Raw genomic sequence first — 15152 nt, 5'->3', positions numbered from 1 at the left:
CCTTTGGTAGGGACCCAGCAGCCTGCCACATGAGGGTGCTGTGCTCTACAATCCTGCCCAAACCCCTGACAAAAGAAAAAAAAAGAAAAGGGGATGGTTTTATTAATGGAGCTACTTTCAGGAAGTTACTTTAAAGAAGAGCTCAGTAAAAAAGTTATGATATTTTAAAGCACTTACGTAGCATCCTATATATTGATTATATTTCTGAAAATGCAGGAGATTGTGGAACGGTCTTCAAATGAATTGTCCTTAAGATGATTAACTAATATCTCCTCCCTTTATTTATCCTTTTCATGCGTCCAAGAGTGGTTTTAACCCCTGATTATGTATTTGTACAGACCAGTGGCGGTCAGTGCCGTTTATGATGAGGAAGAACAATAATTATTTTCATGAGCAAAAAAAAGACACTCTCCCTCTCCCCATTTTTTGAAGAAATTAATTTGTTGAAAACTGTTCAACTGTCTCTCTCTCTCTTTCTTTGAGTCAACTACTCACCACATTTTATGCACTACAGTGCTAGCCAACTGTAGCTTATGCTTTCAGTACTAGATTCATTCTCTGATCCTTTGATTGAGAGGATAACATGTCAGTTCAGGCTGCAAGAGCTCTGATAGGTTGGCGGATGTTCTCCAGAAGTTGTCATAATTATTGTGTAAGTCTATGGAAGCGGGTGAGAACCAAGAGCCTCCTATGTTTTGTATTGAAGTCAATGTACCCAGAGGAGGAGAGAAGCCAGCTGTCCTCCAGCTACACCATGGTGCTACCCTACAGAGTGCCGTTGAGGCTACTGTAGACCTTCATTGCAGAACAATGTGTTTTAAATCAATTATTTGGTGACATGAAATTATTTAGCATAGTTTTTATCTAAAAAGGATAACTTTTTCAATGTTTAACTTAGAAATAAATTAAAAATCACTGAGGAGGATGGTCCTCCCTTCCTCCTCCGAGGAGTGTCCACTGGTACAGACATTGATCAGTATTTTGTGATGTAATAAAATATAAGAGTATCTGTATTATTCTGATCCACACAGAATATTAACTGCACAGGGCATGAGTATGAAACTTAGGTATTGGCTAAATGCACTCCGTTATTGCCATGTACCCTACTTACCATCATATGGCATCATACATCAGTTTATGAATAAAGTCTAAGGTTGCTTTGTTCAATATTGCTTTGCCTATAATATTAAGACAATCCTATAACTGGGTTGTCTTAATAAAGACACTGATATTTTTTACACCATTTGATGTAGGCTAAAGTTGACCTGTTCTTTTTAGTATTATAGACCATTTCAGGCCCAGCCTACTCTTAAATGCTGAAGCTATTCTGAAATGTGCGTGTGTTTATTGATGTAATTATAGTAGGCCTACAAAGGGCTTCCATCGATCAGCCCATGAGATCACCAGTAATGTCCATTAGTGGACAGTGGTCTATTGTAATAGTTATGTATCTGCCAGGTCACAGGTTTAGGCTTGTTTCCAAGAGGAAAGATGCCTGCCTAATGAAATGGTCGTATTGAAAACACTGAGTGAAGATAGAGGTTGATTAGATTAGAAAGTTAGGCTACTGGACACACACTTGAGTGTGTCTCTCGCAAAAGAGATTTCTAACCTCAAGGGTCTTTTCCTGGTGAAATACATTTTTCAAAATGTGACCAACCATGTTTAATAATTAGATTTTTAAAATAAATGATTGATAGCCTGTCATCAAACGCAGTGACAGTCTGGTTATGCATTTCAAAATGGTGATGAATCATTACCTATAGGCCTATAATACATGCTTGGCAGCTGTTTCAAATGTCAGTGTTCAATGAACAAACATGCTCAGAGTTCAAAGGGCTAAAATATCCCAGACAACTGCCACTTATGAATGACACCAATCATTAGCTTACCTTTACAAATACGTTTCGTGCACTGGCATCTGATTGTCAAATATCGACTGCACATTATTTTCCCGCAGTAAATGTCATCAGACATGTTTGATTTGACTCTACATGAAGCCAGCAAACACCACAGCAGCCTGCAAGTGCGCGCGAAAGAAAGCGCTGACGTTCATTTGTAGTTTTTTTTTTAGACCCTCCGCTCCGGAGTAGCCTAGACTATTGGTCAAAGAATGCCCCCTGTGGCGATAGCTGTATTTCATTACTGGGTAACACAAATATAATTTGGATGCAGCAGGCCAGTCATTGGTGAGTCAAACTGTCTGCAAAAACGTCAGGATAATATCGGCTCGCAGCTGGAATGCAAGGTTGATTCACGAAGAAGAGTTAGGAGGTAGAGGCAACGCTGAAGACACGCCAGTCGGACCGATACGCACTGCACATACAGGTAGAGAGAAGCTATGGCGACTCCGGTTTCGCAGATCGCGTTTCTGTGGAAAATTGACAGTGATGCAAAGTGTCGCTTGCGTTGCATTGAAGCTATGGGGTGTGGATAGGGTAAAGTTAGCGGGTGAGAAAGTGCTCTAACTTGCGAGAGAACGACTTTGAATTGAGGTTAGCCTACATTTGGGATTTTGTTAGCGATGCAACTGTGCTGACCTGCACAATTGGCTGCTTTTAGGATAACGTATGCTATATTATTTTTCATAAATATAAATCTGTTTAGTTTACCTTCAATTTATGTTGCTTGGCAATTTAGAGGTGATGTTACTCCATTCCCCCAATGTAACCCCTAGGATGCTTTAGGGACATTGACCGTTATGAGATCGAAATACCAGCTGTCAATGCACTCACCTTCTTTAAACATGATAGACAGCCACCATTGAGTCTTTTGTAACATTGCAGGCAGAATGGATTTATTGGCGAATACTGCTGCAATTGAAAGTAAAGTTAAAAAAACTCAAATTAGACTACTTGTCTATTAATCTTGAATTATTATTATTATTCAATGTTCAACAGCCTCCATGAAAAGTACATGTAGCGCCTAAATGAAAAGTACATGTAGCCAATAGATGTAGCCTATTAGTAGTTTGTATCCGACCTGAGGTGGGCTGTCAGGTATGATTCGGCAATGCTTGACATGGACCGAAATAGATGCCGGTACTCGTTTTGGGTGCGGGACTGTTTATATTAAGGTGCAGGAGCTCCACGATACTTTTTAACTCAAGCCATAGAAAATGTGAGGTGCTGGTAGGCTACTCATGTCAAGCGCAGTGTTCGGGTGTTTCTCTCTTTCCCATGAGAAAGTTGTGGTATTCTGACAGCGAAAGAGCGGGCCCTCCAGACATTTTCCCTCTGACATCAACAGGTTGCTATTGGTTAAACCTCTGCAGATATGACTCATTGAAAGTCTGAACGAGTATGTTTGCCTCATATTGTTGCTTTCCTGTGCGGTGTGGATTAGACATTCCTGATCTAACTGTTGCATAGACAGTCAGTAACTGGTTGGATTTTGTAATTACTGTAATATAAAGCATGCCTTTTCAATGTTTGTGTTACATATGGTCATAACATTCAGTAATCAATATTGCACGGCCCTTATTATAGATAATATGAACTATTGTAGCCTCCATGTTTGTTTTTTTGTTGCACATTGATATGATGGTATGTTAGTGACTTCATTCATCAGGTGGTTTTCTGAGCAAAAGGTTATCATTATCAAGCCATGTGATGCTGGCTACATCACCACCACTATCATCCATATCTCTGTCTGTGCTTAGATAAGCATGTGTTTACCATCCAGCCATGAGGTCAGCGAAATGGAACTATTGACAATTTAAATATTCTACAATGGGCCAATCAATAATACCTAATGATTTTAATAATTTACCTTGCGGTTTGTCGAATGTTCCTTGCCGCTTAGTTAGCATTAGTTAGTTTGCAGAACAGTAATTCGATGGTCAATTGATTGTGGTCCATTGGTTGCATTGATAATGAGATATAATTTACATTAAGCCTTGTTTATCATTCAGATTATTTGAAAACTACAGTGCTTAATGTATTGAATCTGAATCTGTCATATTTCATCTGAAATGATGAGTAAACAAGCATACAGGTGACAGACAAACTGACAGACAGCACATCAAAGGCTGACTCACAGTTCTGAATGCATGAATGGAATACTGTGTCTGATTCATTCTATTCTCTAGGTCTGTTCCACTCGTACTGTCAAACACAGACCCATATCCCTTCAGCGGACACAGACAGCAGAGACAAATGGCTGTGTGTGTGAGTGAAAGAGAGCGCATCCATGTGTGTCCGAGAGAGAGAGAGCATCCGTGTGTTTGCGTGCGAGCGAGAGCTAGCATCCGTGAGTATGTGTGTGTGTGTGTGTGTGTGTGTGTGTGTGTGTGTGTGTGTGTGTGTGTGTGTGTGTGTGTGTGTGTGTGTGTGTGTGTGTGTGTGTGTGCAAAGCATCTGTAATGTGTGTGTGTGTGCACATGCTCTTGTTTTGGGCTCACTAACAGCCTTGTCTCAGACCACAGGGCACGCTTCTGATATTGAAATGAAATGAGGCCCTACCGGTCTGGAACACTCCAATTTAATCAAGTGCCCCAGCGATCTGTGCATTTCATTAGTTCTGCAGCTATTTATAGCAGCGTTTACACAGGCCAGGAATTATCCAGACAGCCACTATCTATAGCCCGTTGTGTGTGTGTGTGACAGGTGATGGGCTATTGATCCTAAAATAACCATGTGGTGACAGTGCTGGCTTGCCGGTGGACTGGACATGTCGTGGTGTATTAATGCCGGGAAGGTGTGACAAGCCCCTTGTTCCTCCACTTCTCCCTATCTCCTTCTCACCTCCACCTCCCTCCCTTCCTCTCTCCACTTGTATCTCTGTTCTACTCCCCTACTCCACCTCTCTCCATCCTCTACTCTACCCTCTCACCCTCCAATCATCATCTCCTCTTTTCTACCACATCCCTCTCCTCCACTCCTCTCCATCTCTCCTCCTTCCATCCCCATTCCTTCCCCCATTACACCTCTGTGGGAGCACCCATCCTAAACCCATCACCTAATCTTTTGCCAGAATATTACTGACCTGGGCCAGAGATTAACATCTGTTGGCTGTGGTTTAGAGGTAAACCCTCTCTTTCTCTCTTCACTCTGACTCTCTCTCTCTCCTTCTCTCTCTCTTTTCTGACTCTCTCTGTCTGCCTGTCTGTCTCTCAGTGTTGTTGTTTAGGTTTCCTGTAGAGTGTTTTAGAAGGCATCAGTAGTTGTGAGAGCAGAGAGAGTGTAAAAAGACTCTAAACCAGTCTGATTAATCAGATCACCATTTTATCTGAATCATGCCAGGTGCACTTTAGATATATGGGAAAATATAGATGGGTAAGAGAGGGAGGGAGGGAGAGGTGGGGGTACAGGGGTTCATAACCAAGATGACGTCATAGTAAAACAGCCTGGAAGGTTAAGCTCAGAACACATTTGTTATTCTAGGACATGAGCTAGAGATGCAAACCAACAGTGCAGGACTAGCTGTGTGTATTTAACTGAGTGAGTGTGAGCTCCATTATTCAGTAACATCAGTGATCAGTTAGCCTTCCCATTGAACTGGTACGAAGGACAGTTTGACTGTCCACTTCCTCCACCCTTGAAGCCACCATTACTCTCTGCAAGGATTCATCACAGCATTTGGACTGAGCTCACCCTCATCTTGCGCTCTCTCTCTCTCTTTCTCTCTCTGTCTCTAGCCATGAAGGGGGATAATTTATTTTCCAACCTGAGAAAAGCCACGTTCTACCAGCGGGTCTACCTACTGGGAGGAGAGGAGCTGCTGGTGCTGCAAAGCACTGTGGGAGTTTCCACGCTGGGTGATAGCTTCCATCAGATCACCGACTTCAACGACCTACCCACCTCCCTATTTGCCTGCAACGTGGACCAGTCCGTGTTTGAGGAGCAGGATGGCAAAGTAAGGTCAAACCACTCTCTTCTTATCTACGGGGGAGAGAGTTGCACAATGTCCCCCTACTATTTTCACTCAGGCCTATTTTGTTCTCATTTGGCAACCCATCTGAGGAAAAGTGTGATTCAAGGTGATGAAATTGTAAAAGTCACATTGACCTTGTTTGTCCTCCTGGTCCATGTTTCCGCCACAGATCTTGTTATCTACTGTATGATTGTGTTCTTGGTGCTGTATTTGTGTGTTGTTGCCCTTTGGTCCCCATCGTAACGAAATAATGAATTCAGAACATATTGATTCATCACGCGGTCCCGTGTGGCTCAGTTGGTAGCGCATGGCGATTGCAGAGCGTCTGCTAAATGACTCAAATGTAAATGAAAAATATCAGTGGGGGTTTATCTTCTGAATAAATTAAATAAATGTCTTATTGAGGGCAATTTGTTCTTGGCAAACAAACACAACAAATATCTCTCTGACCTACTGCACTCCACTCTGTGGATGCCTGGCAGCCATTTTCTCCATTTATCTGTTCTGCTGATGGGCATCATGTCTCCCGGGCTGTCCTCGAACCCCACACTGTCCTCATAAACCACCATTAACTGGGCTCGGCCTGTCAGGCCTGTTATGTCATCCAGTTCCCAGCTAAAGGTCAGATCAAGGGCAGCCATTCTGACGGGGGCTGGTCGTCCACTGTTCTGTAGCTCTTGCTATACATTCTTCTGATCACCATCTTGGCAGGCAGTGGTTTTGATATGTGGCTGAGGAGTCCTAAGGGATGTCCACAGAGCCATATGACTTGTCTGAAGTTCTATCTGCTGTTCATTAGGGAAGGGTTCTCTGAATCTCAGCATTTGAGGACAATGGTCATCTGAGTGACAACACCAATTATAGACCTTGACCTCTGCTCCCCCTTGTACATGAACTGACATACTTCTTGTTGTTTGTGAGATGAAAATAATGAAGACTAAGAGAGTGAGTCCAGTCCACTCCCTCTGCTTTACCGCTGAATATGGACATACTTCCTCAGGCTTTCTCATCCAGAACTCTTGTTCCTGTTGTGGTGTGTGTGGGCCCCGCAGTGCTTTTGTGTCTGGAGCTGAGGTCATGTGAACAAACCAGAGGAACTGTACTACGCCGGTCTTTCTGCCCCAGTCAACAGTCCCAGCCCCTGCCCCAGTCAACAGTCCCAGCCCCTGCCCCTGCGCCTGTCCCAACCACTCCATCCTCTTACCCTGCCCTAACCCCAGCTCCATCCTTGCTCCAACCCAGCCCTATAACCCAGCCCCAACCTCCATTCTCTGCCCCAGCCCCATACCCCAGCCTGCATCAGTCAGAGGAGAGACATTAGCTGGTTGGCCACCCCGCTGCTTTGAGCCTTATGCTGTGTGACAGATGCATACAGAAGCCATTCCTCCAGGACAGCGGCAGGCTAAAGGTGATCTATCACCCATCCCAGTCACATATCAAATCAAATGTTATTTGTCACATGCGTCGGAAACAACAGGTGTGGACTTTACCGTGAAATGCTCACTTGCTAGCACTTTCCCAACAATTAAGAGTGAAAAAGTAAGAAAATTAGCACATAGAAAAGGATATAGTAACACAAAATATGAACACAAAGTAAGCTATATACAAGGAGTACCCAGTCAATGTGCTGGGGTATGAGGTAGTTGACGTGATAGGAGGTATTTTGTACAGGTAGGGGTAAAAGTGACTAGGTAATCAGGATAGCTAATAAACAGAGTTGGAGCACCGTGTGTGTGTGTGGTGTGTGTGTGTGTGGTGTGTGTGTGTGTGGTGTGTGTGTGAGGTGTGAGCGTGTGAGCGTATGTAGTGTGTGTGTGGGAGTGTCACTTTAGTATGTGTGATTGTGTCAGTAGAGTACAGTGATTTGTGCATAGAGCCAGTGCAAGAGAGTAAGTGCAACAAAAAGAAGGGCGATGTACTGGGCCAAATGCACTACCCTCTGTAGCGCCTTGTGGTCAGATGCCAAGCAGTTGACATACCAGGTGGTGATGCAGTCAGTCAATATGCTCTCAATGGTGCAGCTGTAGAACGTTTTGAGAATCTGAGAGCTCATGCCAAATCTTTTCATCCTCCTGATGGGAAAGAGGCGTCGTCGTGCCCTCTTCATGACTGTGTTGGTGTGTTTTGGACCATGACAGGTCCTTAGTGATGTGGACACCGAGGAACTTGCAGTTCTCTACCCACTTTTCTACAGCCCGGTCGATGTGAATGGAGGCGTGCTCGGGCCCTCCGTTTCCTCTAATCCACAATAAACTCCTTTGTCTTTCTGACATTGAGGGAGAGGTTGTTGTACTTGCACCGCACTGCCAGGTCTCTGACCTCCTCCCTGTAGGCTGTCTCATCGGTGATCAGGCCTACCACTTTCATGTTGTCGGCAAACTAAGCACGCACCCATGAGGGGCCCCCCGTGTTGAGGGTCAGCGTGGCGGATGTGTTGTTGCCTACCCTTACCACCTGGGGGCGGCCAGTCAGGAAGTCCAGGATCCAGTTGCACAGGGAGGTGTTTAATCCCAGGGTCCTTAGTTTATGGTGTTGAACGCTGAGCTGGGGTCAATGAACAGCATTCTCACGTATGTGTTCCTTTTGTCTAGGTGGGAAAGGGAAGTCTGGAGTGCAATAGAGATTGTGTCATCTGTGGATCTGTTGGCGGGGGTATGGGAATTAGAGTGGGTCCAGGGTGTCTGGGATGATGGTGTTGATGTGAGCCATTCAAAGCATTTCATGGCTACAGATGTGATTGCTATGGGACGATAGTCATTTACACAGGTTACCTTGGCATTCTTGGGCACATGGTGGTCTGCTTGAAACCTGTAGGTATTACCAACTGGGTCAGGGAGAGGTTGAAAATGTCAGTGAAGACACTTGCCAGCTGGTCAGCGCATGCTCTCAGTACGTGTCCTGGTAATCCGTCTGGGCCTGCAGCCTTGAGAATGTTAACTTGTTTAAAGGTCTTACTCACATCCGCTACGGAGAGTGTGATCACATGACTTGAGGGACGTCAATATGCATAAAACATACATGTGCTGCCATGACAACTAGCATAAGCACCATTCCATTTCCCTCTATATAATGAGCCATGCTGAACKTTAACACCAGCCTGACAGGGAGGCACCATTCAGTACCTATGCTTCTGCTGACTGATCTACCAGGATGAAATCAGTGCAACAGCACCTGGATGTTTCCCTGTCTGTTTTTCTTCCTGATTTGCCTCGCCGTCAAATTGCTTGACCCTTGTTGGCACGACGAGTGAAGCGTAGTTTCTGTTTGTGGACCCGGGCCAGAATCAATTAAAGTTTCTGTGATAAGATTACCTTGATGGAAAGCCCTCCGTAATGAATCATGACTATTTATAGCTACGTAGTGTTATTAGCTTGTTTCTATTAATAGTTAAGTCTGTCTGGGGAGTGGGGATGGAAAATCAGTCAGTCCTAAAGCCCCAGTGGACTGCAATGGAATTTGGAGTGTCATTGTTGGCCCTCTCAGTTTCAAGTTCTAACTACGTGATTTATCTCTGAATGTCCTCGCCGTTGAGGCTCCAGACTGTTTCCAGGACTAGGGGTTAGACACAGCCACTTGTAGAGCTGAAGGCTGTTTGAACCAGAGCACCTCCAAGACTAATACTAAATGGCTGTAAGGATGGAATCCCTTCCATCTGTGTGCCACAGACCTTTTCCTCTAGTCCTTCACTGCTCAGGGTCTTTTCACAATCGATAGTATTGATCGTCAGCTTGGAAATGTCAAGGTACAGTGGAGGAGTCTGAGTATGATTCATAACCAGGGCGATGGGGACTGACTGACATGACATTGCAGTTGACAGAGAGAGTTCAGGAGACTGACGTGTTCCGTCTTCTCTGTTTTCTTTTACAAGGTTATTTTCTTTGTCCTTTTAATGCTGCAACACGTTCCTGTTGAGAATGTAAGTGGGTCGTTTCACAAAATTGCATCCCTTTTGATATTTTAAGTAAATATTTGTGCACAAATGTTGCATCTTAAAAGCCTGTTATATTAAACAAAGTGCTATAGACCACATGGAATTCGAATAAATCAGATTTGTTATATGAATAAAGACAAAGTGCCAAAATTCAGCATTTTGACATGTRCCTCAGTGTACCTACCCTCTGTGACTTCTAGGAAGATTTTAACCCACTTAACCCCAAAATGTTTTCACCATCATGGTAAAGCCCTAGTCGTTATTTTGTTGCTTTGACAAAGTCATTTCTAAACGTTATTTTTTTAATGTTATTAGTGATTCATTTTAAGGTCCAAAAACAACAACCTGTTCCTCATTTTAAGGTCAACCCTGTTACGTGAGCTGAACTCTCCTCTTAATATGGTGAAACTATACCTTTTAAAAAAGATTTATTTCTAAAGGAACATTGAACATGTAATAGTCAAATCACAGTGTAAAATCAGGTGAGTCGGTTCTACTCTTTCTATCAGTTTACTGGTGGAAAACTGAGCGGATCGAGCAGAACAGGTCTACCCATAGATAGACAGGCTATCATTTTGTTACAATTTAAAAAAAAATGTGAAGCTTGCATTCAATTGCCTCTCCCTGTTGCACACAACAAGCTTCCATTCCCCCTGTCACAAGGAGATGTATGGCTGACGTAAGATGAAGTCATCAACCCTGTTACTTTATTTGGCACTTACTCTAGTCTTTTTCTTTTTTCTTGAGATGGAGAAAAAGTGTTTTTTATTCACGTGACCATGTGCTCTTTATGCCAATGTTACAATAAGGTAAAATAAAAAAGTAGTTACACTACTCAAAAGGAACCTAATTGGTCGAACGACCCAATTGTGTAGGTTTTAGTGTCTGATAGCAGCTTTAGCTGGGGTTGGAGAACACCTTGGATCAGCAGGGGAGTCTGTCTCTGAAAGGCAATGTGTTGGCTAGACCCTAGCCTAGCGTGTCCTCTGCCCCATACACAATTCCAGCCAGGGTGCTGAAAGGGAGAGGGCTCAGAAATGCAACACCAATGGAAAGTTTCCTCCTTAATGGAAGGACGAAGTTGGCTATTAATGGAATGTCCGAAACAAGGAAGTAGCGGAAGAAAATAGCTGATTAATGGGGAAAAACTGGAGTTGGGGGTGACACCCTGACCGGTCAGTTCCTCTCTGAAGATCCCAAGTTTCCTGACAACATTGTAAGGAATCTAAATTTGAGGGAGCAGTTATGTAACCCGTCGTTTCTACTTTATATGGGCATATCACTTTTATGTGCCCAGCTACAAGTATGGCCTTTTGCGCCGCATGGATAGTTTACTTAGACTAAGTACTCTGTGTGTGTCGACCCCCTACCCTATGATCCTGTCTGTTGCAAGGTTGGCCAAAGTTTAAGGAGATTAGCTGAAACAGTATCTGAGTAACAAGACACTGTGTTAAGAGTGCTGTATCAGACGGTTGCTCTCTGAACAACATTTATGGGGTGGCGGGAACAGAGAAAGTGCTGATGGTTTGCAGCAGAAAAGCATTAACATTCCTCCGTCTCCACTTTATTGAGTTAGCCAGCGAGGATACACACAGAGCTTGAACTCTTTGTTTTGAAGCCTTGTGGTTACAATAAAAACATTTCCATGTACAGGAGTCACTATCAATATGCAGTTTTAAAGACTGGTTTGACCAAACACAACAAAGTTCCATCCGAGTTAGCACCTCAAAGGTTACGATATACTGTATATGTGAAGATGGCTACACTGTAATATACTTCCTGTGTGGCCATCTTCAGTGACTGGGAAAGTTTCTTACTCTTTAGGGGAGTTGTTGAGACCATTTTAGCAAGCTCAAGCGCATTGTGAATTAATGAGATCTATAAAATCTATAATCCCTGTTTCATCTCTGACTCTGACTGAGGTCCGAAAATGGTTTGTCCTGCCTTGTGCCAAGGGTTTAGGTCCTTCCATTCACTGCTTATGTCACTCCTGTCTCTCTCTCACTCTCTTTCTCTGTCTCTCACTGTCTTTCTCTGTGTCTGTGTCRCCGCTCTGCCCTTGCTGAATTCTCAACACCCGTACCAAGCCTTAGCTTTCTCACTTCATCTCCAACAAAAAATAAAATGTGATTTGATTTGAACAATGCTTTCTCATCCTCTAGGCTGCAGATGCCTGCTGGATTAAATCCAGTGTTGATATTTACTCTAAGTGTCCCTGTTAGAGGACGATGGTGCCATCACTGTCTCATTGCTGTCTCTTCTACACCAGGTACTATAGAAGGCTGGGTTTGGACAGAGCAAGGAGACTGCATTGTGTTTACTTTACCAATGGGGACAGATTTGGGACATTGATGAGAAATCTGTGTTTGTCTGGGCAGCAGAATCAGAGTTCTTTCCTCACATCATTTTCTCTGATGTGGAGAAGGAAAGAGCTGCTGATGATCCCCTCTGGTCCTACAGATGTAGGATCTTAATTTGATCACCCTGTTGCAGGATAACTTTCCAACACAGGACATTTTAAACTTGTAATGTATTTGAGGTTTAAAAAGGCTTCTAAAGTTTGTAATTTCCACTTTGAAATCCCTTACGAAAAATGTTTAAATCGCTACAAAAATGGCCATTAATTACAATCCACATAATAATTAATATTTCCTGTTGCTGCAAGATTGTCCTGCTGTGGGAGACTGGCTCAAATTAAGATCCTACATCTGTATACATATGTTTCTATATCTATAGGTATCTTCTTGTGTGGTTTTAATTTTCTCCTTCATGCTGCACTCCTCTGCACAGAGATGATTCAAGCATCCTTTACATTATGCTGCTGTGTATAATAGGCTGTGGAATATTGATGGCAGTTCTCAGTATGTTCTGTGAGTCAATCAGTTAGGCGGACGCAGCAGTGAGATGTGTTTGGGCTGTTACCCAAGGCTGTAAGTAAATCCCCTACTCCAGACATCTCTCCACCAGAGTTTCAGAGAATGCATCAGACTCTTATTGACTCTCTCACACCGCTCTCTCTCTCTAATTCTCGCTCTCTCTGACTCGCTCTACTTCTCTCTCCCTATCTCCTTAAAGAAAACGAGGAGCCTTTGCTTTGACAACAAAGTTGTAGTCAGAATGTCCTTTAGAAGACCTTTGCAAACACATAGCGTAATTGGTTTTCAAAGATGCCAGCTTGTAAGGGTTTGCTGGGCCTTTTTCATTGCTTTCTCTCTCTATAATATGTTATGGTAATAGCATCTCGCCAGGATGAGAGAGAGTTAGATAGGAAAGGTAATTTATTTTCTTTCCCTTCAGGCTTTCTAACTGAAAACGGTTTGTTATTTTATTTCTTCACAATTCACAAAAGTATTGCATCTAATTACACTGYACAAAAATATAAACGCAACATGTAAAGTGTTGGTCCCATGTTTCATGAGCTGAAATAAAAGATCCCATKATTTTTCCCTACACACAAAAAGCTTATTTCTCTAAATTTGTTTACATCCCTATTAGTGAACATTTCTCCTTTGCCAAGTTAATCCATCTACCTGACAGGTGTGGCATATCAAGAAGCTGCTTAAACAGCGTGATCATTACACAGGTGCACCTTGTTCTGGGGACAATAAAAGGCCATACTGAAATGTGCCGTTTTGTCAGACAACACAATGCCACAGATGTCTCAAGTTTTGAGGGAGCGTGCAATTGGCATGTTGAATACAGGAATGTCCACCAGAGCTGTTGCCAGATAATTAAATGTTAATTTCTCTTCCATAAGCCGCCTCCAACWTCGTTTTAGAGAATCTGGCAATACGTCCAACCGGCCTCACAACTGCAGACCATGTGTAACCACGCCAGCCCAGGACCTCCACATCCTGCTTCTTCACCTGTGGGATCGTCTGAGACCAGCCACCCGGACAGCTGATGAAACTGAGGAGTATTTCTGTCTGTAATAAAGATTTTTTTTGTGGGGAAAAACTGTCTCCCAGGCTAACCCACAGCTAGGGCCTAATGAATTTATTTAATTTGACTGATTTCCTTATATGAACTGTAACTCAGTAAATTGTTGTATTTATATTTTTGTTCAGTAGAAATACTTTCACAACCACTTATCGTACTATGTTTGTTGTGAACAGCAGATCTTCCTGGTGCCGTTTGTTTTGTTTTTTACTTCCTTGTTGACGCTGTAATTTATTCCTCTGGGAGCCTGTGCTGCTCACTCTTGCCTGGAGACACGGTTGAACGGTAATAGAAGTGACCTTCGTGTTGGGGCTGAAGGGATTTAGAGAGGGAAGGGGTGTGTGCGTGTGTATGACAATAGGAGTGACCATCGTGGTGAGCTGAGCTAACGAGACTGATCGGTACGGCGGGGACTTGGTCCACTGTGCACCATCTCTCTCTCTCTCTCTCTCTCTCTCAGCGATGTTTTCAGCTGCAAGGGAGTCATGGTATTGTGCTGTAGTGCGGAGGAAATGGCAGGTTTTTCTGAAGTATTTGTTGGTATGAGCAGGGTTTCTTCTGGATCAAAAAATGGCTTAGGTGGTAGGTGTGGATGGGGGGGGGGGGGGGGGTAATGGGTGTATGGTTCTGGGGTCGTGGTGGCTTCGGCAGGCTGATTTGGTCCGGGGCCCTGGGGCAATAACATTTTTAGAGGGTCCCTGTCTTGGCAGGGGGTGCTGTTTTAAAGTAAATCGTCTGCAGTTCTATCCATTTTGCTGAGCTGAGAGAAACAATGCTGTTTTAATCCTAATTTCTGCATTTATCTTTGTTCCTTATCTCTTCCACATACTCTTTATCCAGTTTAATATTTTTTGTCCAAAAATTATTTTCATTTTTCTACAGTTTTGGACCTAGGTGGCGCCCCCAAGACTTTTCTACGCACACGTGTGGTGTTGTGTGTGTGTGTGTGTGTGTGTTGTGTGTGTGTGTGTGGTGTGTGTGTGTGTGTGTGTGTGTGTGTGTGTGTGTGTGTGTGTGTGTGTGTGTGTGTGTGTGTGTGTGTGTGTGTGTGGCGGTGCGTGTTACGTGTGCTGGCAGCTTCCTGCCTGCTCCTGTGCGAAGGAAAGAGATGGAAATATCCAGTGAGTGAGCGTCCCTCTGCCCAGGGGCTGATAGCAGGCCATAATCACCCTACACAGAGCAGACTACAGGAAGTGCTCGCACTCACAACCTTCACCTCTGGGAGCTGTGTGTGTGTGTGTTGTGTGTGTGTGTGATTGTGTGTGTGTGTGTGTGTGTGTGTGTGTGTGTGTGTGTGTGTGTGTGTGTGTGTGTGTGTGTGTGTGTGTGTGTGTGTGTGTGTGTGTGTTGTGTGGTGTGTGTGTGTGCGTGCGCGCGCGCGTGTGTTGAGCTCTCCTAGGTCCTGAAA

At 43.7% G+C, this 15152-nt stretch overlaps 1 protein-coding gene across 1 annotated transcript in view; it reads left to right on the top strand.

The window, feature by feature from the left end:
• Positions 1 to 2117: 2117 nt before the first annotated feature.
• LOC111954102 (calcipressin-2-like) overlaps positions 2118 to 15152 on the top strand; it is a 125701-nt gene continuing 112666 nt past the window's right edge. Inside the window, exons 1-2 of the mRNA XM_070435748.1 lie at positions 2118 to 2328; positions 5639 to 5856. Coding sequence (XP_070291849.1) covers positions 5641 to 5856 — 216 coding nt within the window. The 5' untranslated portion in view covers positions 2118 to 2328; positions 5639 to 5640. The remainder of the gene's footprint in view (positions 2329 to 5638; positions 5857 to 15152) is intronic.

The sequence above is a fragment of the Salvelinus sp. IW2-2015 genome, linkage group LG28 (genome assembly GCF_002910315.2).
Source record: "Salvelinus sp. IW2-2015 linkage group LG28, ASM291031v2, whole genome shotgun sequence".
In the NCBI taxonomy this organism is placed as follows: domain Eukaryota; kingdom Metazoa; phylum Chordata; class Actinopteri; order Salmoniformes; family Salmonidae; genus Salvelinus; species Salvelinus sp. IW2-2015.
Note: the sequence above shows the minus strand (reverse complement) of the source record. Positions and strands in the feature narration are given on the sequence as shown.